Here is a 27907-nt window from a genome sequence, read left to right on the forward strand (position 1 = left end):
ATAGCAATTAACCTGATGATTAATGTACTAGAATTTATATCTCCAAGTAGTTCATTCAGAGCAGTCCCTATGAAGGTATAGACATTGTCTGCTACGATGCTGTATGCTGGGTGTGCTGGCCCACTTTCTGTGGCGTCCTGCACACTCCCCCGGGCTAGATTGCCCTGTTACATGTCTTCACCACCATCTATAGGCCAAGCACTCAGAAGGCTATGCCTCCAGCCCTGTTCTCTCTAGTGAGCTCTAAAAACAGATCTAGGCCATGTTGCCTACTGGATAAGCCTACTCAGATATCTTATGCATTTACACACACACACAAAAACACATTTGCCCTTTCCCCAGTCTTACCCAACTCAGAAAATGGACCCATCTGCCCAGGTGCTAACACCAGAAACCCAAGAAGCATCCTTGATTCTCCCTCCCTCTTTACCCCACACATGCCACCAACTATCAAGTCCCATCAACTCTCCTCTGAGCCATTTCTCAGATCTATCTACTGTCTATCCCAACTGTCAACACCTAATGTATCCCATCATCTCTCTTCCCACAAATCAATCCTCCACACTACAGATAAAATGTGTTTGAAATGCAAATACTTTACAGTTCCTTCCCTGGGAAAACTCCCTCAACACTTCCCCATTACCCTGGACTTTCTTCGGTCCCTCCAACACACCACAGTCACCTGACTCAGGTCTACCTGTGTGCTCTGCCCTCTGCCTGGAACACTGACTCCTCTGTCCCACTCTGTCCCTGCTCCCTTTCATCTCTCCAGCACCACCAGACTGGATTATCCTCATCCTGGTGGTCTCACATGAAACATTTCTTTCTAGGTAGCTTATGACTTTCCAGACTTAAGTTTATGCCCCAAACACACGTTTCCATGGCCCCTGCCCTTTGGTAACTCCCACTTTGGTGATGTATCAGACTCAGTGCACTTCCTATGGACCATAAACTACACCAGGACAGGATTGTCTCTGAATTCCTTAAAAATTCACTTAACACAAACAAAAAGAAAAAAACAAAAAAAAATTCACTTGACACTTATTTATTAAGCAAGCATCTGCTGTGTGCCAAGCGGCATTACTAAACTGCTCATTGCTATTTCCCTAACACCAGAGAGAGTACCTGATTCAGGAAAATGCTGAATAAAGTGAGGCACAGTGACATAGATCCCCATGCTCTTCAGAGGACTATAGTGAGACTCTGTTACCACACGCACAGTGACATAGATCCCCGTGCTCTTCAGAGGACAATAGTGAGATTGTGTTACCACACCCACAGTGAATTAGATCCCTCTGCTCTTCACGGAACTATAGTGAGACTGTGTTACCACACGCACAGTGACATAGATCCCTCTCCTTTCAGGGGACTATAGTGAGACTGTGTTACCACACGCACAGGGACATAGATCCCTCTCCTTTTCAGGGGACTATAGTGAGACTGTGTTACCACACGCACAGGGACATAGATCCCTCTCCTTTTCAGGGGACTATAGTGAGACTGTGTTACCACACACACAGGGACATAGATCCCTCTGCTCTTCAGAGGACTATAGTGAGACTGTGTTACCACACACACAGTAGCATAGATCCCCCTGCTCTTCAGAGGACTATAGTGAGACGGTGTTACCACACACACAGTAGCATAGATCCCCCTGCTCTTCAGAGGACTATAGTGAGACTGTGTTACCACAGGCACAGTAGCATAGATCCCTCCACTCTTCAGAGGACTATAGTGAGACTGTGTTAACACACCCACAGGGACATAGATCCCTCTGCTCTTCAGAGGACTATAGTGAGACTGTGTTACCACAGGCACAGTTGCATAGATCCCTCCACTCTTCAGAGGACTATAGTGAGACTGTGTTACCACACACACAGTAGCATAATCCCTCTGCTCTTCAGAGGACTATAGTGAGACTGTGTTACCACAGGCACAGTAGCATAGATCCCTCCATTCTTCAGAGGACTATAGTGAGACTGTGTTACCACACCCACAGGGACATAGATCCCTCTGCTCTTCAGAGGAGTATAAGGACACTGTGTTACTACAGGCACAGTAGCATAGATCCCTCCACTCTTCAGAGGACTACAGTGAGGCTGTGTTACCACACCCACAGGGACATAGATCCCTCTGCTCTTCAGAGGACTATAGTGAGACTGTGTTATCACACGCACAGTAGCATAGATCCCTCTGCTCTTCAGAGGACTATAGTGAGACTGTGTTACCACAGGCACAGTAGCATAGATCCCCCTGCTCTTCAGAGGACTATAGTGAGACTGTGTTACCACAGACACAGTAGCATAGATCCCCCTGCTCTTCAGAGGACTATAGTGAGACTGTGTTACCACAGGCACAGTAGCATAGATCCCTCCACTCTTCAGAGGACTATAGTGAGACTGTGTTAAAACACACACAGTAGCATAGATCCCTCTGCTCTTCAGAAGACTATAGTGAGACCGTGTTACCACACACACAGTAGCATAGATCCCCCTGCTCTTCAGAGGACTATAGTGAGACTGTGTTACCACAGGCACAGTAGCATAGATCCCTCCACTCTTCAGAGGACTATAGTGAGACTGTGTTAAAACACACACAGTAGCATAGATCCCTCTGCTCTTCAGAAGACTATAGTGAGACCGTGTTACCACACACACAGTAGCATAGATCCCTCTACTCTTCAGAGAACTATAGTAAGACTGTGTTACCACACAACAGAAGCATAGATCCCTCTGCTCTTCAGAGGACTGTAGTGAGACTGTGTTATCACACGCACAGTAGCATAGATCCCTCTACTCTTCAGAGAACTGTAGTGAGACTGTGTTACCACACGCACAATAGCATAGATCCCTCTACTCTTCAGAGAACTGTAGTGAGACTGTGTTACCACAGGCACCGTAGCATACATCCCTCTGCTCTTCAGAGGACTATAGTGAGACTGTGTTACCATAGGCACAAAGACAAAGATTCCTGTGCTCTTCAGAGAATATAGTGAGACTCTGTTACCACACGCACAGTGACATAGATCCCTGTGCTCTTCAGAGGACAACAGTGAGACTGTGTTACCACATGCACAGTGACATAGATCCCTCTCCTCTTCAGAGGACTATAGTGACACTCTGTTACCACACGCACAGTAGCATAGATCCCTCTGCTCTTCAGAGAACTATAGTGAGACTGTGTTACCACACACACAGTAGCACAGATCCCTCTGCTGTTCAGAGGACTATAGTGAGACTGTGTTACAACACACACAGTAGCATAGATCCCTCTGTTCTCAGAGGACTATAGTGAGACTGTGTTACAACACACACAGTAGCATAGATCCCTCTGTTCTCAGAGGACTATAGTGAGACTGTGTTACCACAGCCACAGTAGCATAGATCCCTCCACTCTTCAGAGGACTATAGTGAGACTGTGTTACCACAAGCACAGTAGCGTAGATCCCTCTGCTCTTCATGGGACTATAGTGAGACTGTGTTACAACACACACAGTACCATAGATCCCTCTCCTCTTCAGAGGACTATAGTGAGACTGTGTTACCACACGCACAGTAGCATAGATGGTGTGTGCTATGTCATGTGATAACACAGAGGTATAAATTAAAAGGGATAGAATATTTAATGATCTCTTTATGAAGAAATTAAAAGATCTTGTCATCTTTTAAAAACTAGTGTGTGTCAGAAATGTTAGAGAGAACTTATTCTCAAACTTCCCTTGAATTATGCCTGTCTCCTGAAATCAGATGTTAAAAATCAGATACAAATGTGCTAACCATTTCAGAAATATTTTTTCCCCGTGGCATTTCAAAAGGCAGCTTTAGTGACTGCAAAATTTACTTCTTTAGATTATTTCTTTCTTCATGGATACCCAAAAAATTAAATGTCCCGGTACCTTTTATCTCTTTACCAACCTCAATATCATACCTATTTGCCACATCTCCATATAAACCAAGCTCCGTGTTTACCTCCTATGTTCTTTTTTAGGCAAATTTGCAAATCACTGCATAGTTCCTGAGGAAAGTCAACATACTATTTGCAATGAGGAACTGTGTCAGTTGTTTATTGTTTTAAAGTCTAATACTGGTACAGTGGCTCATGCCTGTAATCCTAGCACTCTGGGAGGCCAAGGTAGGTGGATTGCTTGAGCTCAAGACCAACCTGGGCAAGAGTGAGACCCCCATCTGTAAAAATAATAAATAGTCGGGTGTTGTGGTGGGCACCTTTAGTCCCAGCTACATAGGAGGCTGAGGCAGGAGGATTGCTCAAGCACAAGAGTTTGAGGTTGCTGTGAGCCAGAGCAATTGGGTGAAACTCTGTCTCAAAAAAAGAAAAACAAAGTTTAATACTATAACTTACCTTTCTTAATTTCTTTTGGAAGCAAAGCTTCTAATGTTCTTTCTAAGTCCTCTCTCATCTAATTCAGCATTCTGCTCACTGCAGATATTTTTGATAAATATTTTATGGTGAACTCTAATATCTGTCCATTCTAAATTCTGAAATAACTTCAGATTTCCTTACTTACCCAGACACCAGATAAACACCAGCATCTCCAGCTTCTGCAGAGTTGGCAATTGAGAACAGGTGATCAAAAGTCTCTCTGAACCACTGCTTCTGCTTGTGAATGGGTGTGTCTGCAATCATGGAGAAAAGCAAAGTGGAACAGAAAAGAAAATGATGATAATGACAGTGCTTCAGATAAGCTCTGTCCTAGAAATGGAAGAAACAAGGAGGCAGGGAGGAACATTTATCTAAAGCACCACAATGTGGTAGAAGATCCATCAGCAACCAGAGTGTTGCGTGTGGACACATGCTATCCGTGTCTGCTCACATAATGATTCATCAGTGGAGGGCAGACAGGCCAGTCAGGGAGAAACCAACACATGAGCCAGCTGGAAGGCAGTTCCTGGCTCTAGGTATATTCCAGAGGTCCTTGAAGGGTCCATAACCGAGCTAAGCAGAGGTTCATGGCTGAGAGACCCTGCTGGACACACAACTGAGGAAATAGGGCAAAGCACACAGGGCCTCTTTTCTGGGGGCTGAAACACAGTGGGTGATCTGCGAAGCCCGCATCAACCAGGGCAGAGAACAGATTGCAATTGATGAGAAGCCCAGGGAGCTCACTCCTGGTGTGAGGAACCAGGCCTGCAATGTGGAGGTGGCTCCAGGGGAAGTGCCTGCTGCTGGCCAGATCTCCCTGCCGGGGCTGCCAAGGACCAACACAGAGTAGCAGTCCTGAGGTCAGCAGTGGTGGGCAGGGGCCACACCATACCCCAGGAGCCCTGTCAGGGAGGAAACAAGAGGCAGGGTATGAGCCCCCAAATAATAGTGTTTCGTGCAGGTGCAGAGAGCAGGCATAACCCAGAGTTATAGACGAATCTAATGGTAGGTGAAGCTTGTGGCCATCTGATAGATTCCTGTGGAAGGGTCATGAGAGAGACCCTTGGAAACATCCTGCTCCCCACACAAAGACCCTAGGTCAATAAGGGTGTTTTAGTTGTAGAGTTTGAAAACAATTCCCTGTTATAGAGCCAGTGAATATTTCTTAGTAGTGGATCTGTAATGTCTTTCAATATGTGCCGTGTGAACTCAACTCTATATTACAAAATTGCGGACCAGGGCTGCTGGTTAAGAGATAAGGGAGAAATAAGTAATATGCTGCAGAGAAACTAAATTGGACCTCGGAAGGCTTGTGTCCCTATGATCTATGCCAGCGTATGAGGCTATGTTGAAATGTATCCCTCTGTCCCCACCCTAAGGCTTAAAGACAAAACAGGGGCTGAGATTCATATGCTACAGAAGAGTTATCCCCAAAGAAGGGACAATTGCCATTCAACAGCAGGTCAAGCAAGCCTGATGACACAATTCATGCTCAAATTCTGGTAAAACAAAACTATAGCTGGAGTGGTGGGAATGATAGCAGATGTGGATATGGCACTTACTATGTGCCAGGCACTGTTCTAAATGCTTTACATATATTAATTCATTTAGTGCCCACAGCAACCCTGAGACAGGCATGGTCCCCAAATGGTATTGACATTTATGAGCACAGGAGATGTTTACTAGTGGGGTTGGTCTGACTAGTGTCTAGGAGAGAAGTCCAAAGAGAAGACCAAAGTCTTTATCTAGTGGCCCCAGTGAGAGAAAGACTCTGGGCCAGGAGACTCAACCAGCTGGCCAAAGAGAGCTTGGGCCTCAATGGACTAGATGACATCTCAGATGATCCTCCCTTCCTCTTTAAAGATGATTTTGTGACGAAAAGCCACTCTTCCACCCAATCACTCAGGACTGGTGGCATGCCTGGAAAATGGACACAAGAACTCTGGTCCCAAGAAAGGTGTCCAATGGGAGCTGGCATCTAGGGAGCACACCAGCCTCCTGTATTTGTTTTCTGGGAGGCACCTCCCAGGAATTGACCTGGACAAGTTCTTGAATCTGCAATGCCAAGGTTACTGCCCTCACCACTCATAAACACTACCAGGCAGATAAAGATTACCACACAGCCAAGGAAAACCTCCGTCATGAAAAATGAGAACATCAATTAAAACACAACTTGGAGATGACGGAAACTGTGCCGGGAAAAAAACTTCTATTAGTATCTTCAGAAGGATAAAAAAATGCATTGTAACCATATAGCACAAATAGGATGTTATAACAAAGGGAAATTTAGAGAATAACAACAAAAAGCTTTGGAATATTAAACGGTTATAGTAGAAATAAAGAATTCAGACAGGGGCTCGGTGCCCGTAACACAGTGGTTACAGTGTCAGCCACATGCACCAAGGCTGGGAGTTCAAATCCAGCCCAGGCCAGCTAAACAACAATGACAACTTCAACAAAAAAATAGCCAGGCGTTGTGGCGGGCACTTGTAGTCCCAGCTACTTGGGAAGCTGAGGCAAGAGAATCGCTTAAGCCCAAGAGTTGAATGTTGCTGTGAGCTGTGATGCCTTGGCACTCTACCGAGGATGACCTAGTGAGACTCTGTCTCAAAAGAAAAAATATATATATTCAGGCAGGACAAGGTGGTTTATGCCTGTAATCTGAGCACTCTGGGAGGCCAAGGCAGGAGGATACCTTGAGCTCAGGAGTTCAAGACCAGCCTGAGCAAGAGTGAGATCCCGTCTCTACTAAAAATAGAAACATTAGTCAGATGTTGTGCTGGTGCCTGTAGTCCCAGTTACTGGGGAGGCTGAGGGAGGAGGTTAGCTTGAACCCAGGAATTTGAGTTGCCACTGCACTCTAGCCTGGGCAACAGAGAGAGACTGTGTTTCAAAAATGTGATTAATTAAAAAGGGAGAAAGAATAAATTTAATAGTGAGGAAAAAGATAAAATTGAGAAAATCTCTGAGATAGCAAAATAAAGAGAGAGAAATAGCAGAAGGGAAAAGAAAGAATTGGAGGCCCCGAGTTCAGCAGGCCCCCTATGCCAGCAATTCCAGAAAGAGAGACAGGTGTCAGAAGGAGGAATTTAACGACTGAGTCAAAGGACTGAAGAACGTGAGTTTCCAGATTGATAGGACAAGGCAATTCTCTTTTTCCAGATTGTTGCTTTTTGTAATCAACATTGTAAATTACTTGACTATATAAAATACGTGCATATATAGGGCGGCCATGAAGTTCGTGTGTAATTTAAAATTGCACAAGAACTTTATGTCCACCTTGTATAACTTTGATAAAGAATGACAACTAAAACTAAAGAGAAAAAAGAGAGTGTAAATGAGGAAGTGGGGCCAGTGAGTATAAACCCAGTTAGCTGCCACATGACCTTGGTTAATGCCATTTCCTCCTCCTCTCAATGTGCAGAATACAGAATGCAAACAATGGGTGGGTGTGTTAAAAATCAGTGCATCTTCAGGCCTAACTGCACACTCACCAATTGTCTTTATACTCACTTAGAACTTAGGATAATTTCAGTCTGTTACAAGTAATTTCTTAAAGACTTAGAGCCCCATTGTTCAGTCCTCAGCGCTAGTCATCCAGTGCTTCAGCTGTACCTTCAGGGAGTGTCAAAGAATGGCCCTTGCTGGCCTCCTCCTGAAGGGTGGGGACACGTGACTAGCTCTGCCAATGAGCTGTCATCAGAAGTGTTAAAAGTCACTTCCTGACCAGAGCATTTTATCTTGAGACCGAGAGCTTCAGAGCTGCCTCATGATATGGGTGCCTGGATGGCAAACCCCGCCCTTGATGCTCAACACACATGCCCCGTGGGCACGACAAACCTTTGCTTTCTAAGCTGCTAAGATTTGATGTTGTTTTTGTCCTGTGGCATAACTGATCCTTTCCTAGGAGGTGACCCAACAGGATGTTAAAACTGCACGTTGCCCTTCCACACACAGCCAGCTGTCTCTGTTGGCAGAATTCCACCAACATCAATCCACCTGACATCTGTCATCTCTGACAGAAGAGCGGAAATCTTTCTCACCTGGATAAGCATGAGGAATAAGTATCCCAGCTGCCACATCACTGGTGGTGTCAGGACTGAACTTGTCTGAGATGACGGTGACAGAGCATCGGGGGGCCAGTGTAGAAACGCACACCGCAGTGGAAAGCCCCACCAGGCCTGCCCCAACCACTGCAATCCGTGCCATGTCCATGGGCCTGTGAGGAGGGACAGGTGGCTGTACTCCAGGTTTATTTTGTCAAAGTTTGGCCTTTAGAGTCCCTTCCTCCTCAGGGCTTCAGCTTCTCAGAAAAACACCCCTCCTGTTGGTGTTTCTATTTTTCTTAACCTGTCCCCACTCACTCCTGGCCCTGTGGTGTCCCCTGTGGGATAAAGAGAACATCTCTACGCTGTCTTTCTTTAAATACTGGGATATGGGCAGCAAGGTCTCTGTGGGCTATTAGACGTCAGCACAGAATTGGACTGGATTTGCCTTTAGAACACGCGGTGAATTAGCAGGTCTGTATCTGGGGGAGACTTCTATTCATTCTGCCTCCTTTCCTAACCTATTTTCCTGTGGGCACAACCAGGGAAGGTTGGTGGTCTAAGCCAGGGGGTCTCTGCTCCAGAAGCCACCTGAGGAGCAGCCAGGAGTGGGCATGACCCCTGAGCAACTTAAAACTCTGTTCACAAATGTGCTTTTAAGGATAAGGACATGACAGAAAATTGAAGCAACTGAACTCATCATGTCCTTGGTCACTGCTCCTGTCACTGTCCCCAACCTGTACCCTCCTCCTAAGCCACCCTCCCAAGAGCATGCTTCCAGATCAGGACACCTGGATTCCTTCCTGGACTGGTTCTATAATCCGTGAGTGGCCCATGGTCTCCTAGTCTCCACAGCTTCATCTGTAGAACAGATTGGAGAGATTCCTTATTGGTGCCTTTAGTTGGCAAATAAGACAGACCCACGGAGGTTGTTTTGTAACGTGAGCTTCTGTCACAGTCTGATTGGAAGTTCAGGAGCCTGGGCTGGGCGTCCTGAGACTGGCACCTGTGGGGGACAGAGTTGCTGAAGGCTCAACACCTGCCCATACCCTCCTGCTCTGCCTCTTTCCCTGCCCGTCTTTTCACATCTGTTTGTGCTCTCTAACTCTCTGTGTGTGGCTCAGGTTTAAACTCTGGAGAAAGAAAATGCAATTGTCTCAGTTCGCCATTGCTACTCCTGTTGGACAGAGCTCCAACCCCAGACCAGCCAATTGGGCTAAACCAACCAATAAATCTGCCCTCAGCACAGTTACCCGCCTCTGTCCAAAGAGCAGTTAGTGGCCATGCAGTGCAGTGAACCAGGCCCCCCTCACACAGAGGTGCCTTTCCTCTGGAGGGGTGGGCAGTCCCTCTGCAGGGGCTGTGGATGAAGGTGGGCTTGGCTGTTGATTGTCTCGGCTTTCTCGAAAGGTTCTACAGATCTCCTGTTCTTTGTGACTTTAAAGCCCTCCAATGAGGTTTAACTTTGTTATTTCTATTCCTCAAGCAGTCTATGCATTTCCACAGCCATTTGTTAATCGGGTTTCTGTCCCACGGGCTGATCAACTGAGAGGGAGCAGGCCTGCCAGGGCCGGGACAGGCCCAAGGAGCACAGCCCTTCATGTGTTCCCAGGAGGCAGCAGGCAGCCACCCAGGCCCTTATTGGCTTCACTATTTCACATCGGCCTCCTCTGTCCAGCAATTCTCTCAAAATAGACCTAATAAATGGAGAGGAAAAGCAATCTGTAGCTAAGAACAACCAGCTGCCAGGGAGGAAAGGGGTGAGCTGCCAAAGTGGGTGCATCCTGACATAGTGACCTGTTAATCACTGTTCCCTGACCCTATTAAGACACACCCCAAAATCCCAGAGTATGGACAGAAAGACCCTTGAGCCCAAAGCAGGAAGATTCAAGTACCTGCCACTGGAAAAGCAGTCTTGAGACCCACAGAAGGCTCTGGCACCAAAACTTGTTTTCCAGTGACTGGTTGTTCTAATGCCCCAAGAGACAGGGGGAAAGTGAAACTGCTTCCCATTGGGGAGTTTATTAGGGACATTCCCTCTAATCTTACTCTCACTGGCCCATACGGCTCTGTCTCTGTCACTCATTACCCTGGAAAAAAGAGGAAGTGACCTCATCTCATGAACTGGGGGAAGCTGTGTGACTGCCCAGCCCCAGGGAGCTGATCCCTCCCGGCAGCCCTTCCCTTTCTGGGCCACAGCACTGCATCTCACCGCCAGCCTGGGATTTTTCCAGCTGACTTGTAGGTGTGGTAAACATCGGGTGAGCCTGTCCAACTTCCAGCAAGTTTCAGCCAGAAGCAGTCACTGGTTGCCCCGTGTGGTTGCCCAGAGCGATCTGCAGTCTCCTGTTGGGTGCCTGCTGCTGTGTCCGCTGGGGAGGGGGGCCAGGGGGTGGGTGAGGGCAGAGTAACGTCACTAAGATGATGACCTGATTAGAGCCAGAAAACCTTTTCAGGAGATAATCTAGGCCAGGACCCAAGTGATTCTTTAGCCCACATACACAAGGGAACCAATATTTGCCGAGTGTCTACTGTGCAGTTGGCACTGTACACTTCACAATCAAGTTTGTGTGTAGGCAGGTGGTTTGATGTATCAAATAAGTTTGATCATATTTTAGTCATATACATTTAACTACGTGCTAGACACATGTATGACACCATATCAAGCAACTACCCTAAGTAGGCACTCTTAATATTACCCCCATTCTACAGAAGAAAAAATTGAGATTCCAAAACAACAAGGGCAGGCCCAGGGAATCTTAAGTGATCAAGCCCAGTCTGACTATCAGACTCCAAAGCTCAAGCTGTTAACCAAAGCATGCACTTTTAGTGTCAGGAGTCTAAAAAGTTTAACCTTGAGTAAGTCACATGACTCCTGGGTTTGCTTCCTCATCTGAAAATTGGTAATGACCTAAGATTTTCCTTGCAAATAAGTTAAAATTCCTGGTTGGACAGCAGTGCCTGTGGCTCAAAGGAGTAGGGCGCCGGCCCCATATGCCAGAGGTGGTGGGTTCAAACACAGCCCCAGCCAAAAACTGGAAGAAAAAAAAAAAATCCTGGTTAGATGGAATAAAGAGATAGAAGGGAGAAAAAAACCAAACTGTTTTTTCTCCTACTATACTTATTCTCATAGTCACTTGATACAGAACATTTCTGTGGCCAGATGTGCGGGGGCTGTTTCCCCATGCGCTAAGTGATTAGTTCTGAAGATTCTCTAGTGAACATCAGCGGGGTGTCCTCTAATTCAATTCAATTCTGACATTAGCTACCTTATCTGGAGATGGCATCAGATCTCACAGGTTGAGGCCAGGTTCCACGAGACTGCCCCTCTATTTCAGATGCCAATCACAAGCCCCAGCTTGTGGCCTGTGCTTCTTCTGCCCAACAGACTATAAATCGGGGTTCCCACCCCACCTCCTCATGTGCAATTGATTAAGGTTCAGTTTGTAAAGTGGTTCAAGAACTCAGGGAAACACTTTACTTACATTTGCCAGTTTATTAACAAGAACGTAACAAAGGATAGACATGGGCAGCCAGATGGCGGGGATACATAGGCAAGGCCTATGGGAAGGGGTGCAGAGCTTCCGCACCCTACCTGGTGCCGCTCTCCAGGAACCTCCCTGTGCTCAGCTATCTGGAAGTTCCTTTGTCCTTTTTTCTGTTTGTTTCTTATGGAAACTTGCCTACTAGGTGTGATTGATTTAATCATTGGCCATTGATAATCAACTTCACCGTTAGCCCCCACCCCCCTCCCCAAAGAGGTAGGTCTTTACAGGTGACCAGTGGCCATTCTGAAGCTGCCTAGGAGCCACCAGCCATGTCATTAACATACAAAAGATACTCTTGTCACTCTGGAGATTTCAAGCTTTTTAGGAACTCTGTCAGAAAACCCTTGGATGAAGATTAAAAAACATATACCTCACAATAGCACAGGTGGTGTCATATTTATTGAGCAGCTGCTATAAAAAAATCAATCAACACATTGCCCAAGAAATATTGCAAGGGCAGTAAAAATGATTTAAAGATTTCTAAGAGGTTTCATTACTGGAGAAAGGGGACAAGGTAGGATAAGACAGTCCACTAACAAATAGCACAGGCTTTGCCATGAGGTGCTATGAGGACTCAGGGGAGAGGAGTATAGTGAAGCTATGTGAGCTAATAGCTAAGGGGAGAGGAGTATGGGGGAGCCATGAGGGCTCAGGGAGAGGAGTATGATGAAGCCATGTGGGCTCAGGGAGAGGAGTATGATGAAGCCATGTGGGCTCAGGGAGAGGAGTATGATGAAGCCATGTGAGCTCAGGAGAAAGGAGTATGGTGGAGCCATGTGAGCTCAGGAGAAAGGAGTATGGTGGAGCCATGTGGGCTCAGGGAGAGGAGTATGATGAAGCCATGTGAGCTCAGGGGAGAGGAGTATGATGAAGCCATGTGGGCTCAGGGGAGAGGAGTATGATAGAGCCATGTGAGCTCAGGGAGAGGAGTATGATGAAGCCATGTGGGCTCAGGGGAGAGGAGTATGATGAAGCCATGTGGGCTCAGGGGAGAGGAGTATGATGAAGCCATGTGGGCTCAGGGAGAGGAGTATGATGAAGCCATGTGAGCTCAGGGGAGAGGAGTATGATGAAGCCATGTGAGCTCAGGGGAGAGGAGTATGATGAAGCCATGTGAGCTCAGGGCAGAGGAGTATGATGAAGCCATGTGAGCTCAGGGGAGAGGAGTATGATGAAGCCATGCGAGCTCAGGGGAGAGGAGTATGATGAAGCCATGTGGGCTCAGGGAGAGGAGTATGGTGAAGCCATGTGGGCTCAGGGAGAGGAGTATGATGAAGCCATGTGAGCTCAGGGAAGAGGAGTATGATGAAGCCATGTGAGCTCAGGGGAGAGGAGTATGATGAAGCCATGTGAGCTCAGGGGAGAGGAGTATGATGAAGCCATGTGAGCTCAGGGGAGAGGAGTATGATGAAGCCATGTGGGCTCAGGGAGAGGAGTATGGTGAAGCCATGTGGGCTCAGGGAGAGGAGTATGATGAAGCCATGTGAGCTCAGGGAAGAGGAGTATGATGAAGCCATGTGAGCTCAGGGGAGAGGAGTATGATGAAGCCATGTGGGCTCAGGGAGAGGAGTATGATGAAGCCATGTGGGCTCAGGGAAGAGGAGTATGATGAAGCCATGTGAGCTCAGGGGAGAGGAGTATGATGAAGCCATGTGGGCTCAGGGAGAGGAGTATGATGAAGCCATGTGGGCTCAGGGAAGAGGAGTATGGTGGATCCACGTGGGCTCACGGGAGTGGAGTATGTTGGAGCCATGTGGGCTCAGGGAGAGGAGTATGGTGGAGCCATGTGGGCTCAGGGAGAGGAGTATGGTGGAGCCATGTGGGCTCAGGGGAGAGGATGACAAGTGAGGAAAGCACCAAGGAATCAGTGGGATTTGGATAAACCGAGTAGAGGAGGGAGAGAAATATAGGGAGGGAGAATGGTGTGAGCAAATCCTCAGAGGCAGGGAGTTCAAAGTGAGCTGAGGAAAGAGTGGGTGGTCAGGGGACGGTTTGTGCATGAGCAGAGTGTGAAACTGCTGGGGATCAGGCTGGACCAGAGCACCAGGTTCAACCAGCAGTGGGAGCCACAGAAGATGTCTGGGAAGGCCCTTCCTCCCCCTGGCCAGGTCAGGGTTCTACTTCCCTCTGTACAGCAAGATAAGCAGATGTATTTAAAAATGAAACCCAGAAAGAAAGCTTATCTGTATATGCGTAAAACTACTGAGTCCTTTAGTTTTCTTTTACACCAGAGCTGTAACAATATGATTAGAATGAGGGATCATTCAGAAAACTGATAGGAAAACTGCTTTGGTTTCACTGAGGGAGAGAAGTAAAGGGCCTCAGGGACCATCTGGTGAGATGTAGTGTTGCCACTTTATACCCTGTTTCCCCGAAAATGAGACATCCTCTGAAAATAAGACCTACTTACAGGAAAGATAAGACGTCCCCTGAAAATAAGACCTAGTGCATCTTTGGGAGCACACCTTAAAATAAGACACTGTCTTATTTTCGGGGAAACAGGGTAGGTGAGTGGCTGAGGGACAAAGAGTTGAAGTGATGTGCCTGAGACCGCAGGCGAGTCGGACTTCATATGGACAACGCTCTTTCAGAAACATTTTAACTGAGCTGTGTGGTTCCCCAGAACCTCGCCTCTGCAGCATATTTTGCACCTCACTTCCCACCCCACCCCTCCTGCTCTGCTGTCCCTGGGAGCTGATGGCTTGTGGTGTGTTACCCTTGCTGGTGTGTTGGTTGCCAGGAAATAGAGGGCCTGATGCCCACAGAACCTGCAACATTCAGAAGACTATTGAAGAGGCAGGCTCAGGGGGCCTGGGGTTCCCACATGCATAGTAACAGGTTAGGACTGGGAGGCAGGGAAGGTGTGTGAGCCAGGTGGCTCAGGTCTCTGGTACACTGGCAAGTAGCCCTGATCTCAGACACAGAAAGAGTTCAGCATTCAAATCAAACCCTTTCCTCCTCGTAAAATAAGACTTCCACGATTTACTTATTGGAGCTTCCACGAAGATTTCTAAGGTTTGATGTCTAATGGGGCAGGTGAACCCAGAGAAAGGCAGGGAATGAATGATAAAAATGAATTTGCTTGGAGAACTAGCAGTTGCCAGTAAAATACTGGTGCACTGCAGACTTTAGAGATGGAAATAACAGGCATTCCTGACTTCTGGCAAATTCAGATATGACAACTAACACCCACAACTCCTAGACACTCCACTGGGGGAAGCTGCTGAAGACTTTGGCTTCCATAGTCAGCCTTCACGATCTTAAACAAGAATACTCTCCTCTCCTAAAGAAATTTGTGAAGTACCCCTTTGCAGACATCAGTTCGTAGATTGAACCCTTTGCATTTCATACGTTTTTAGTAAATATTTGAAAGGGGACAAGCAGGTCCTCAGAAATGAACATTCCACTGAAGACATTCAGAGCATCGTTTGAGTGTGAACTTCCCTAACAACACACTTTTTAACAGTGATTTGGGGGTAGACTCAGCTTTTGTGGGGTCTGAAGTTCATACAATTCAAGAGGCCTCGTTAAAGTATAAAATATATATAAAATCATAGAAGAAAAAAATGCCCATGACTATTTGTTGCCATCTAACAGAGGGGGAAAATATGATAGAAGGGAAAACAGAGTGGTCTAAATTGACCATAGTGACTATATCTTACTTTTGTAAAATTTATAAAATTTTACAGAATCTTAGGACCAAATGAACCCATTACCAAGGTCCCTCACAACAGCTAGTGCAAGGGAAGGGGCCTGAAGCTCAAGCATCGTTAGTGTCAGAGTTAGTCTCCCCTGCAGCTACCATGGACCAAAACTAACTGCCAGAGCACAAGGGAGATTGCGCTTATCTGCAGATAACAAAACTGCAGAGTCCACAAGGCAAGACAACAATATGTTGTAGGGCACAGTCACCACAGGACAGCAACAGCATAACAGGGCACTGACAGATGGTCCCAAATGTCCACTGGCCAAGACCGAGACTGGACAGGACACCTAACAAGTGGTGGAATAGTATACAGAGAATGGAAAAATAGCATTGTATTGATAAAATATCTGGCCTGTGTAAGGTGGCATTAAATGATGTAGATATATATTTCATTTAATCTCCACATTCCTAAAAGGGACATTGTATTAGGATCCTGAATTTTCAAATAAGAAGACCATAGTGGGGGAAATTTGATTTACTTAAACAAAAAGATCTTTTTTTAGGAACTTTTTTTCACTCTATTGCCCTGGGTAGACTGCTGTGGTGTCATCATAGCTCATAGCAACCTCAAACTCTTAGGCTCGAGCAATCCTCTTGCCTCACCTTCCCAAACAGCTGGAACTATGGGTGCCCACCACCATGCCTGGTTAGCTTTTCTACTTTTAGTAGAGATGGGGTCTCTCTCTTGCTCAGGCTGGTCTCCAACTCCTGAGCTCAAGCAATCCACCCACCTCAGCCTCTCGGAGTGCTAGGATTATAGACGTAAGAAGAACTTTTTAATTCACAGTCTTCCACTGCCTCTCATGCTTCACTGCCTGTCAAAGTCAAGTTAATGCAGGGACCTCAGTCAAATAAAACTGAGTAACACGGGCACCTGCCTGAAACTCACCCACCTGTATGCATCTTGTTCTCTGAACTTATCAGTGCTGTGGTAAGGTACTCCTTGAAATATTTACAATCAGAGGCAATGATGATGTACTATGACTAGGTTCTGACTGTTATCAATAAATATCATCACTATTTTCCAAGTAAAACCCACAAGGCTGCATATTTTAAGAAATGCTGAACAAAGTATGTTCAGCTTCTTGTATGATGAATATTTAAAAATTGTCACAATGAAAAGCCTAATTTTTCTCCCAATAAGGAAAATGTTTTTCCTTTTGAATTAAAAACATTTATCAATGTTGCTGGATATAAGATCAAGATACAAAAATCAATTCTGTTCATTTATCCTAGCAATATGCAGTCAGAAAATATAATTATTAGAAACTTGGCATTTCTAATTATAATGGAAATTTATATCTAGGAATAAATGTAACCAAAAAATGAGCCTGACCTTTATGGAGAAAATTATATTTCATCGAAAGATATTAAAGCTGACCCAATTAAATGGAGAGACAACCTATGACAGTGGATAGAAGAGTCAATACTAGACAAAAGGGTAACTTTTCCCTAAATTAATCTAAAAATTTAACTCAATTCAAATTGAAAGTATGGCAGGCAGTTTCTTTTTTGTTTGTTTCCGAGAGAGAGTCTTACTCTGTCACCCTAGGTAGAGTACTGTGGTATCAGCCTAGTTCCCGGCAACCTCAAACTCCTGGGCTCAAGCAATCCTCCTGCCTCAGCCTCCCAAGTAGCTGCTTGACACAATGCCCAGATGCTTTTTCTACTTTTAGTAGACAGGGTTTCACTCTGGCTCAGGGTAATCTCCAACTCCTGAGCTCAAGTGATCCACCTGCTGTGGCCTCCCAGGGTGCTAGGATTACAGGCATGAGCCACCGTGTCCAGTGGAATCTCCTAGGTTGCTAGTTGGCAATGAAAATGTGGTTTCAGCACAACAGTAGATGCAGAAAGCACCTGTTTATCAGCTCTCAACCCAGCCATGGAGGCAGCTTCCCGATCTCTCTGTGACTTCTCCATTTTGTTCCATCACTCCTCCCTATACTTTTGTAACTGACTCTTGAATTAAATTCCTCTCTGTTTTAAATATTTCAGATGGTTTCTGTTTTTCTGACTGGACACTGGTGGGATTTGAGCCCTTATGACAAGAGACATCAGAGAGATCTTTCCATGTGGATATGCACAAGGAAGAGGCCACGTGCGTTCACAGTGAAATGGTGGCCACCTACCAGACCAGAGGAGAGACCGCAGAATGAAACCTACCTTGCCAGCACCTTGACATTGAACTTCTTGGGCTCTAGAACTATGAGAGCTAAATTTCTGTTATTTAAGCTACACAGTGTGTGGTGTGTGGTATGGCCACCCACCCTGACTAAGACAATAGGTAATAAAAATGTAAAGAAATGCCTCCAAATTCATATTTTGAAATTCCAATCCCCAGAATGTAACCATATTTGCAGATGAGGTCTTTAAAGAGGTAATTAAAGTGAGGCCATTAGCATGTGGCCCTAACCCGATGTCACTGATGCCTTTAGAGCAGCAATTCTCAACTTGTGTGTCATGACCCACAGGAACTGTATTAAAGGGCCATGGCATTAGGAAGGTTGAGAACCACTGCCTTAGAGAAGAGGTAGAGACACGGGGGACAGCATGCTCAGAGGGATGGCCACGTGAAGAGGGGTTGGGAGGGTGGCCAGCTGCACACCGAGGAGAGACCTCAGAGAAACCAATTGTGCTGGCACCTTGATCTTGAACTTCCAGCTCCCTGAACAGTGAGAAAATTAATTAATTTATGTTGCTCAAGCCATCCAGTCAGTGACTTCTTTACTATTTTAGCTCAAGCAAACTAATACAGAATATAAAAATAAAGTCAAGAAAATATCAAATATTAACTAAGAGGAAAAAAATTTAAATGACAGTGAAAGAAAGAAAAAAAAAAAGACTGAGGTTATAAAAAAAAAAAAAAAAAAGGAAAAGGGCGGCACCTGTGGCTCAAAGGGGTAGAGCACTGGCCCCATATGCCAGAGGTGGTGGGTTCAAACCCAGCCCCGGCCAAAAACAGCAAAAAAAAAAAAAAAAAAAAAAAAGGAGACAAAATAAGAGATAAAGATTAAAGAAATGTCTTCCTCCTTTCTTCTTATATGCAGATCTTCTTATCTGCCTTTTTTGCTTTCTTTTATAAAGGGACAAAAGATTTTGGTTTTATTTATTTATTTTTTTATAAGTAGAAAGTCCAAATGAAAAACTGAGCAGTTACCCAGGGAACTGAATTAATATAAAAAGTCTGTAATCCAGGTCAAATCCGTCCTTTTTTCCCTTTAGGTGGGCTTAAAAAAAAAAATCACATCTATGTAATTGCCTTCTTTTACTTGTCTCTGCAGATAACACTAATGCTCTGTCCATTCAAATGACTGGACATAAGACACATCCAACAACAAAATTTCAAGGGCAAAGGTAAAAAGTGAACTTGTGATTTAACCACAATAAGAAAAAACCCCAAACCTCTGGGGAACTTACTATAAATCTGAAATGCATTCTTCTAACACAGCAGTTCTCAACCTCTGGGTCGCTACCCCTTTGGGGGTCGAATGACCCTTTCACAGGGGTCCCCTAAATATATTCTGCATATCCAAATATTTATGTTACAATTCATAACAGTAGCAAAATTACAGTTATGAAGTAGCAATGAAAATAATTTTATGGTTGGGGGTCACCACAACATGAGGCACTGTATGAAACGGTCGTGGCATTAGGAAGGTTGAGAACCACTGTTCTAACAGATAAGATTGTAATGCAATTTGGACCTATCATGTGAGGATATTAAACTATTTTTTGAAAGACTATGCTTTTAAGTGAAGTTGGAGGAACAAAATTTAGTTTAAAAAAAAAAAGTAAAGCCCCATGATCATATCAATGTACACAGCTATGATTTAATAAAAATAAATAAATAAAATAAAATAAAATAAAAAAGTAAAAATCATCATGTAAATTACTTACAAAATTTTGACATTGGCAACAGATCCAGATCCAGCACTTAAAGTCAATTTCCTGGATGATATGCAACTGAAAAAATTTGCAATGAACCAAAATGCCACAGTTTCTCCGTACTGTGAAGGAGACTTACAGAGAGAATCTGGTAAATTTGGAAAAAATAAAATCTGAGACTGGAAAACTCACTCTTGGACCTTGACAGGAGTGTGTCCCTTGCTTAGACAGGGCACAGGCACATTCAAGCATTCTTGCTCAAGCTGCTGAAAACCGACACACCTTTTTTATAGCTCTGGTTTTTTATGGTTCCATTATGAAGACAAACATATATGACGGGGCATTTCTGAGTAAGACTTGCATGTTTCTCAGAAGAGGGGAAAGAACAACAGAAATGGAATCTTCAAGGGGCTTTGTCAAAAAGAAACCCACTCTCCCACGGCCCCTTCCCAGATTTCCCTGAAGAAACCGGGAGGGGCAGCACTGATACAGTCGGAAGCACGTGGAATCCCTCAGGCCCACGTGGTGGTGTTAGAGGGGGGTGAAGGTTGAGAAACAATGACCACATAGAAAAACAAATGTCAAAAAATATTTTATATAAATAGGAAACCAGGTTTTTAAAAATGAGAATTTTCTACTTTATGAGGAGGACCCCCTGGGCAATTGAAGCAACACCAAAAATACATTACTGGGATCTGATCAAACTAAAAAGCTTCTGCACAGCCAAGAGCACAGTAAGTAAAGCAAGCAAACAGCCCTCAGAATGGGAGAAGATATTTGCAGGTTATGTCTCCAACAAAGGTTTAATAACCAGAATCCACAGAGAACTCAAACTTATTAATAAGAAAAGAACAAGTAATCCCATTTCATTGTGGGCAAGGGACTTGAACAGAAGCTTCTCTGAAGATGATAGGCGCATGGCCTACAGACACATGAAAAAATGCTCATCATCTTTAATCGTCAGAGAAATGCAAATCAAAACCACTTTGAGATATCATCTAACTCCAGTAAGAGTGGCTCACAACAAAATTCCAAAACTACAGATGTTGGCGTGGATGTGGAGAAAAAGGAACACTTCTGCACTGCTGGTGGGAGTGCAAGCTAATACATCCCTTTTGGAAAGAAGTATGGAGAATATTCAGGGATTTAAAAGTACACCTACTGTTTGATCCTGCAATTCTCCTACCAGGTATGTATCCAAAAGACCAAAAATCACTTAATAAGAAAGATATTTGCACCAGATTGTTCATTGCAGCTCAATTCATAATAGCCAAGTCATGGAAGAAGCCCAAGCCCATCAACCCATGAATGGATTAATAAATTGTGGTATATGTATACCATGGAATATTATGCAGCCTTAAAAAAGATAGAGACTTTACCTCTTTTACGTTTACATGGATGAAGTTGGAACATATCCTACTTAGTAAAGTATCTCAAGAATGGAAGAAAAAATATCCAATGTACTCAGTACTATTATGAAACCAATTTACAATCACTCACAGTTTCGTATGAACAACCATGGTCCAAAATGAAAGAGGGAGGAGGGGGGAAGGGAGGAGAGGGGGAGGTCAGATCAAGGGAGGGTGAATGGTGGGATCACACTTATGGTGCATATTGCAAGGGTACATGTCGGATCTATTAAGTATAGAGAATAAATGTCTTAATACAAAAATGAAGTAAATGAGATGAGGTACATATTAACCAGTGCAATGTAAGCGTTCCTAATTCTATATGAAATCAGCACATTGTATCCCATAAATGCATTAATGTATACATGATCTATATGTTTCTGATTAAATAAAAAAAAATTTTAAATAAAAAAATTTTTTAAATAAAAAATAAATGAGAATTCTCATCTTGGTTTTTTTTTTATTTCTTTTACTTTTACAAAAACAATTGTTTTAAAACTTTCTTACAAAATTAAAAAAACACACACATAACAACATGCAGGAGATGAGAATAACAACCCTCTAATACTAAGACATTAACGTAAACAATACTTCAGGTGCTAGACAGCTCCAGTGGCACATTTATTCCTGGGGTTAATCGCTTCTGGTTTTTCCAACTCAGTACTCCTAGTTACAGAATGTCTTTTCATTGAACTTGTATAATTTTTTGACTCCAGTTGTGCAGCCTCCTCCCAAGTAGTTGCCAGCGGCTTCCCAAGGGTTTCTGGAAGCTTTAGTGTTAGCATTCCACTTATAAAGGATGTAAGCCCAACAAGCAACTAAAAGAAATTAAAAATGTAAGAATGGTGATAAGTGACACATCAGAAAAGAAATACACGCTTCAGAGAATAATAATTTCTGAACCTTTTTCAGAGGGTAATAGAACTGAATTTGACCTAACAGTCGTTATTCCTTCATGAGACCTTTGGTTACTTACACTGGACTGGGAATTATTAAACTCATCAACCAGACTTGAGCTGATCTCTCATTCATTTATGAACCACTGTGGAGCGCCTCTTCAAAAGCCAGCCTCGCGGAATTCTTATTCCTGTAGGCACTGTCCTGGGAGTGATGGTCACAGAGAATAAAGACCCTGACCCACTGTCCAGACCCCAGAATCTTGTGGCGGGGTCACACAACCAATCCTGAGTTGGGACTTCCCAGTCAGGGGCTGTCTTAGTCAACCCTGTCCCTGCCTCAATAATCAGCAGACTAAATGATGGAGAATGAATGAATATATGCTTTGATAAACAGAACCTACAGTGTTTAAGGAGAAACAAAACAAAGGCAATGAAAACTAATTGCTACTCTGGGTGCTGGGGGAAGTTCATCTGATTTCCTATGACGTTCCATATGATTTCTTTATGTTCCAGATTTTGACACAAAAAAGGCAACCTTTTAGACTAGCACCAAGGTGTTTGCTTTTCAAAATGCAAGTCACATTAAAAATTAAAGTCTGCATATCTCAATCATTACAAAGATGTTGGGTTTTTAGATCTAAATCTCTGTGTAATCTGTCAAAATACAATCCATCCTTCCATAATTAAAACTCCTTTAGAAAAAAATTATTGCTGGAAAGACACCCCCCCCATCAAAATAGATTAAGGCATGCTTTTTCTGATAAATCCACATACTTGGTACATTTATAGCCCCTGAGAATGAGAATCATAGAATACACAGTGCAACTGTGAAGTGATGTGAGGCGACGTCCGTATCAGAGGAGGCCTGGGAAGGCAGTGTTTTATTTTCTTTTGCAGAACACAGATAACCTAATTCTTAGAAATACATGAGTATGCTTAATCTAGAAGCAACAGCAGAATTTACAGTGACATTCCAAAGGATTTTTAAAGGCGTTTTCTAATGTCTCAAGACATAGAGGGTAGATCCGCTCATTCTGAAACCCCACATGAGCCCTATGTCAGGGTCTGAAAAATACCAAAAAAGCCTAAAAACAAAATAGAATCAAATGGAAGATACAAGACAGAACCGACTTTTTCTTCGTAGCTTGGGAGTAAGAATAGTACAGGGAGCTCTCCATCTCCTCCTCACTCCTGCTGCCCTGGCCAGCTTCCCCCACCCCACAAGCCCCAAACCAACAGCCCAACAAGCCCATACCTTCCCCTCCTCCTGACCAGGGGACTTCTTCATGCTCCCCAGACCTCCTCAGAGGTCTTCTCCAGCCACAGTCCTCCCTCCTCACATACTTTTGACCTTTTCCTTTCTGCTGGCCATTTTCCCTGGAGAAAAAAAAGAAAAGTTCTAGAGCCTTTTATAATCTCCATATCCACTGCTCCTGGGTACTTCCCACTTGCCAGCTGTGTGATCTTGGACAAGTTACTTAACCTCTCTGCTCCCAGTTTCCTTATGTGTAAGTAAAATGATATAAGAATAGAACCTGCCTCCAAGGACTGTTGAGAGGATGAGATTAAATACGGTAGAACTTCCATGGCTGGCCACCTCCCTACACTGACCGAGAAGCAACAGCAGAATTTACAGTGACATTCCAAAGGATTTTTAAAGGTGTTTCCTAATGTCTCAAGACATAGAGGGTAGATCTGCTAATTCTGAAACCCTACAAGAGCCCTATGTCAGGGTCTGAAAAATACCAAAAAAGCCTAAAAGCAAAATAGAATCAAATGGAAGATCCAAGACAGAACCGACTTTAGTTGATCTCCTTAAGTTGATCTAATTTTCATAGACTGGACATGACCCATGTGTACATACCTCCTGGCCTAGTTCCTTACGTTGACCTCTTCCATAGGTTGACCAGTTTGTTCCAGTCCCTCGGGTGGTCAACTTACAGAGGTTCTACATTTAAGGCACTTAGAACAGTGCCTAGCCCCATGGTAAGCAACCAAAAAATGTTATCTGTCATTATTGCTATTATGTCTTGAAAAACAAGATTTTTTTCAATGCCCCATCATTACTGCTGTTATATCTTTTAAAACAAGATGCATAGCTGAGGCCACTCCTGCTCAAGCCCTCCGGCCCATCCTCTCCCCAGCTCTCCGGCTTCCACTGTCCTGCTCCTCTGCAGCCTGACCCACCCCATCTCCACAGAAACTGCTCTACCTAATTTGCAGGTCATTGCTGCCCAACCCAAGGGACATTTTCCTGGCTGCTGTCCTCTCCTGCCTCCCTCCCCTCTCTAGTCCAGGTCACCTACCACTCTGGCTATACCTCAGTCCCACCATAGACCCCTCCTTCCACCACACCTTAAATGCTCCCAGGGCTGCTCTTCGTTCTCCCAAACCTCCCGTCAGGCCTGTCCCCTGAGCCCCAGGCCTGTGAAGGCCCAGCCTCCTGGATGCACCGCTGCTGTCCTACGGGCCCCTCATACTCATCACACGCAACATTAGTTGCTGTCCCCCACTGGGGGCCTGCTCCCCATCCTGGGCTCCCCCCAGCCTCAAGAACAACTCCCTCCTCTCCACACTGCCATCTGGTCACCAGGTCCTGTGCATAGCCTTTTTCACTCTGTCCTCTGCAGCCCACCTTTAGCTTGAATGTTCTCCCATCCTGACTTCATTTGAGATCTTTGTCTATCTTTCCAGGTGTACCCCCTGACTCCCACAAGCCACCCGGGTGTGAACAGCAGTGTTACAGCCAAACCCAAAGTGACCGTGCTCCTTTCCCCTTTAAGCCTGTGCTGTTCTGTTCCCTCTGTCTTCTTTTCCGTCCTCTCCTCTCCTACCCTGCTAACTCTTACTGGTCCCTCCAAATACAGATGAAAGGCCTCCTCCTCCAGGACGCCTCCCCTGTGACCCGAGTGAGTTGGTACCCACTAGAGCCCCACAGCCCCAGCGCGTCCCCTCCTGAGCCTTTTGCCCCAGGTGGAGTGATGGTTTGCCCTCCGGCCTTCCCCATCAGACAGAGACTGTTTTCCTTCATCTCGGCTCCCTAGCGCCTGGCAGGGGGTGGGGGTGGGGTTAGTTCAAAATCAACACTTGATAAACCTTGGCCAAACAGTTCATGAACACACACAAAAAAGGAAATGCGTTCACCTTCTTTAGATTACTGGAAAACAATAGTTGGTAATAAAAGCATCAGAAGGAGTGACTCTCATGCATCTTCTTTCAAAATAGAAAATATAACCTTATCTTTCTCCACAAACATTTCCATTCCTCTAAATGAAAACACTAGCTGCCCAGGCAGTTTGACATCCACAAACAAGAGTAACAGGAAATTTAATTAGTCATTTTTCTTCACTCATTACAAACAACAGGCAGCTTTTGTTACTTCCAAAGGAAATAGCTTCACAGAATATCCCTACAAATATACACGAGATCCTGTGCCAGAGGTTGGCTTAGAGAAGGAGCCGGAGGCCAGCAGGGTCCGACTGCAGGAAGACCTGATTCTGCATTCCTTTTGGCACTGTTTGGTTTTTTTGTTTGCTAACTTTACCTAAAAGTACTGGGTTCGAATCCCAGCTCCATCACCTTTAAGGTATGTGACCATGTGACCACGGGCTAATAACTACCTGATGTACACTCGTCTCCTCTGAAAGGTGAAATAACAACAGCATCTGCATCAAATGAAAACTAGTTTTTGTAAAGCACTTCTAATAGAGTCTGTATTAATCAAAATTAAAAATCCCTTTTAACTTTGTAGTCCTTGATTAACCTGTACAGAAATCCTTTTCTTAAAAAATCTTCATTTGGCTTTAGTCAATTTAAAGAAGTTTGCTTTTACAGATATATCTATTTTCTTTTTGTGTTTTAATTTATTCTTCTAAAAAATAGCTTTCCATGTTTATCTTTTTTTTTTTTTTTAAATAAGGAACACAAAATGGTAGCCCAAAAAAAGATGCTTCCAGAAAAGCACAGAGGACTCTCCAAAACCTGTCTGTGTGCAGGCTGGACAGCCTGTATTACTTCTGAACCTCAGTAACCTTTACTGCACACCTGCCACTGGGACAGGGGAGACACTCAGGCGAAGCCAAGGATTCCCAAAGAGCCACACACACACTACTTGTGTGCACAAAGCTACTCCAGGTAGTACCAAACACTTGGTTTTATTACTTGTTAGATTCTGTTAGTATATTTCAGAAAAACATATCACTAGTATAACACCGACAATTTCACTGCTAATTATGAAAAGCCAATCTATTTGATTGAAAATATGAAGTGAATTTCAGCATGGGTGGCATCAAAGTGAGGAAAATCATTTGCTGGACCCAGTCGTGGGGGTGTGAGATGCCCTGCTCTGCCAGAGGTCAACATTCCCACCTGGGAGACACAATTACACACACATGTGATAAAGCCAGTGGGCCTGTGTACTGTGAAGGGGTCACGCTGAATGCTGCGCAGACCTGCATGGGAACAGAAGAGGCGGGGTCACTGGATCTGGGGGGTTCTGGCAGGGGGACACTTGGAAGGACACTTAAAGGACATGTGGATGTTTGGCAGGGTGCGGGGAGGGAGAAGAGTTCTCTCTGGAGAGGCCGTCAGGAAAGTTATGGAAGGGGAGGGAGTGGGTGAGGACCGGAGGAGGCAGGGGGAACTTCCATGGGGGAGAGGAAGGAAGCTGTGTGAGGAATGGGAACAACATGGGGGATCAGAGGTCCGTTGGCTGAGTTTGGGTTTTATTCTGAAGGTGACAGGGCTGTGGGCCATGGCTGTGGTGCCTTCTATGCTATTCTGATGGGGTGGAGGGACGGGATGCAGGGAAAAGACCTTGGAGGCTGGACATGATGAGGAATTGAACTTGGGCACTGGAAGCAGGCAAGCAAGGGTGGTTTTGAGGGGAAATGTGAGGATTTGATGATTAATGGATTGGGGGGAGGGAAGGAAAGAACAAGGTGAATAAAAGACTGATGCTACAGTGTTGTGCTTAAGGCCACTGACTTATCCTTAACCAAAAGTGGGAGACAGTCAGGTCACCGGCCAGTCTGCTGGGGAAATGTTGTGAGAATGTCCGTGAGGCTAGTGGAAGCCCCGGCTGCAGCTGGGAGGAAGGTCAGAACTCAGGCCAGCTGATACCTGCAGGGAGTGAACAGCCAGGGTGGAATCTTGGAGAGGAGTCTCTTTAAAGGGCAATCAGAGAAAAGAAGGCCTGAAGGAGACCCCGAGGCAGCAAGGGCAGAGAAAGTCGAGCGGAAGGCCAAGGGAGGGCGCCGTCATGCATGCCCCACCCCACCTCCCTCTGCAGGCTGCCCCATCCCGTCTTCCTCACACTGAAGCCAGCTGGGATAAGGCTCCACGTGCTTCCCGGCTCCTCAGCCCTGGCAGGAGGAAGTCTGCAAACTGAGCATCCCTGCTCTCACCCTTCGTCCCGGTCAAGCGGCCCACACTCGGAGCCAGAGGCCTGCAGAGGAAACCCGCCCTGGGGCTCAGGTGTGCAGAGAACCACAGAACCTTCCAAAATTCTACGGGCCCAGCAGACACACCACGGGAATGAATGCAGAGAGTGGGCGCAGAGACTCTGAGAGAGACAGAGCCCAGAGCTCTGCCTCCGCGGTCCTGGAGTCCTCACAAGGGGGAGGACACTCCTTTCTCTGGGAGGTGGGTTTGTGCTGAACAGCTGAGAGTGGGCGGAAGGCACTGGACACACAACACAACAGAGCCCCCACGCTCCTTACCAGCAGGCCAGCCATTCATCGTGTTGCCACCCCCGCCCCATCATGAAATGATACACTGGCTTCAATAAAGAAACGTCGAGAAGGCAGTTGGCCACCGTGCCTCTGCTGTCTCCGGAGGCGCACCTGCGGTATGAAGATCCACACGCTGCTGAAGTACACGAACAACGGGGCCAGGATGCTGCCCAGGCGACACACCATGCTGCCGCTCCCCACGGCCAGCGACCTGGAAACAGCAGGGTGTTAGGACAGCAGCAAGAGCCCAGACAGGCAGAGCAGGAAAGGTACAGCCCCTCTTCCCCCTCCCGGAATGGGAA

The 27907-nt window shown here is 45.3% G+C and overlaps 2 protein-coding genes across 6 annotated transcripts in view; both read right to left on the minus strand.

Annotated features, from left to right (window-relative positions):
- DDO (D-aspartate oxidase) overlaps positions 1-10395 on the minus strand; it is a 31386-nt gene extending 20991 nt beyond the window's left edge. The window contains exons 1-3 of one of the 3 annotated variants that reach the window (XM_053592208.1): positions 10322-10395; positions 8424-8599; positions 4526-4634 (exon numbers count right to left, since the gene is read on the minus strand). In XM_053592208.1, the coding sequence (XP_053448183.1) occupies positions 4526-4634; positions 8424-8595 (281 nt within the window). In that variant the 5' untranslated portion in view covers positions 8596-8599; positions 10322-10395. The remainder of the gene's footprint in view (positions 1-4525; positions 4635-8423; positions 8600-10321) is intronic. The other 2 variants (XM_053592207.1, XM_053592206.1) reach the window with 2 other exon arrangements.
- Positions 10396-21427: 11032 nt separating this feature from the next.
- SLC22A16 (solute carrier family 22 member 16) overlaps positions 21428-27907 on the minus strand; it is a 38556-nt gene continuing 32076 nt past the window's right edge. For 2 of the 3 annotated variants that reach the window (XM_053592841.1, XM_053592843.1), the window contains exons 7-8: positions 27717-27816; positions 21428-21792 (exon numbers count right to left, since the gene is read on the minus strand). In XM_053592841.1, the coding sequence (XP_053448816.1) occupies positions 21574-21792; positions 27717-27816 (319 nt within the window). In that variant the 3' untranslated portion in view covers positions 21428-21573. Of the gene's footprint in view, positions 21793-23128; positions 23251-27716; positions 27817-27907 lie in introns of all 3 variants that reach the window. The other variant, XM_053592842.1, reaches the window with a different exon arrangement.

Source organism: Nycticebus coucang, chromosome 5 (genome assembly GCF_027406575.1).
Source record: "Nycticebus coucang isolate mNycCou1 chromosome 5, mNycCou1.pri, whole genome shotgun sequence".
NCBI lineage: Eukaryota > Metazoa > Chordata > Mammalia > Primates > Lorisidae > Nycticebus > Nycticebus coucang.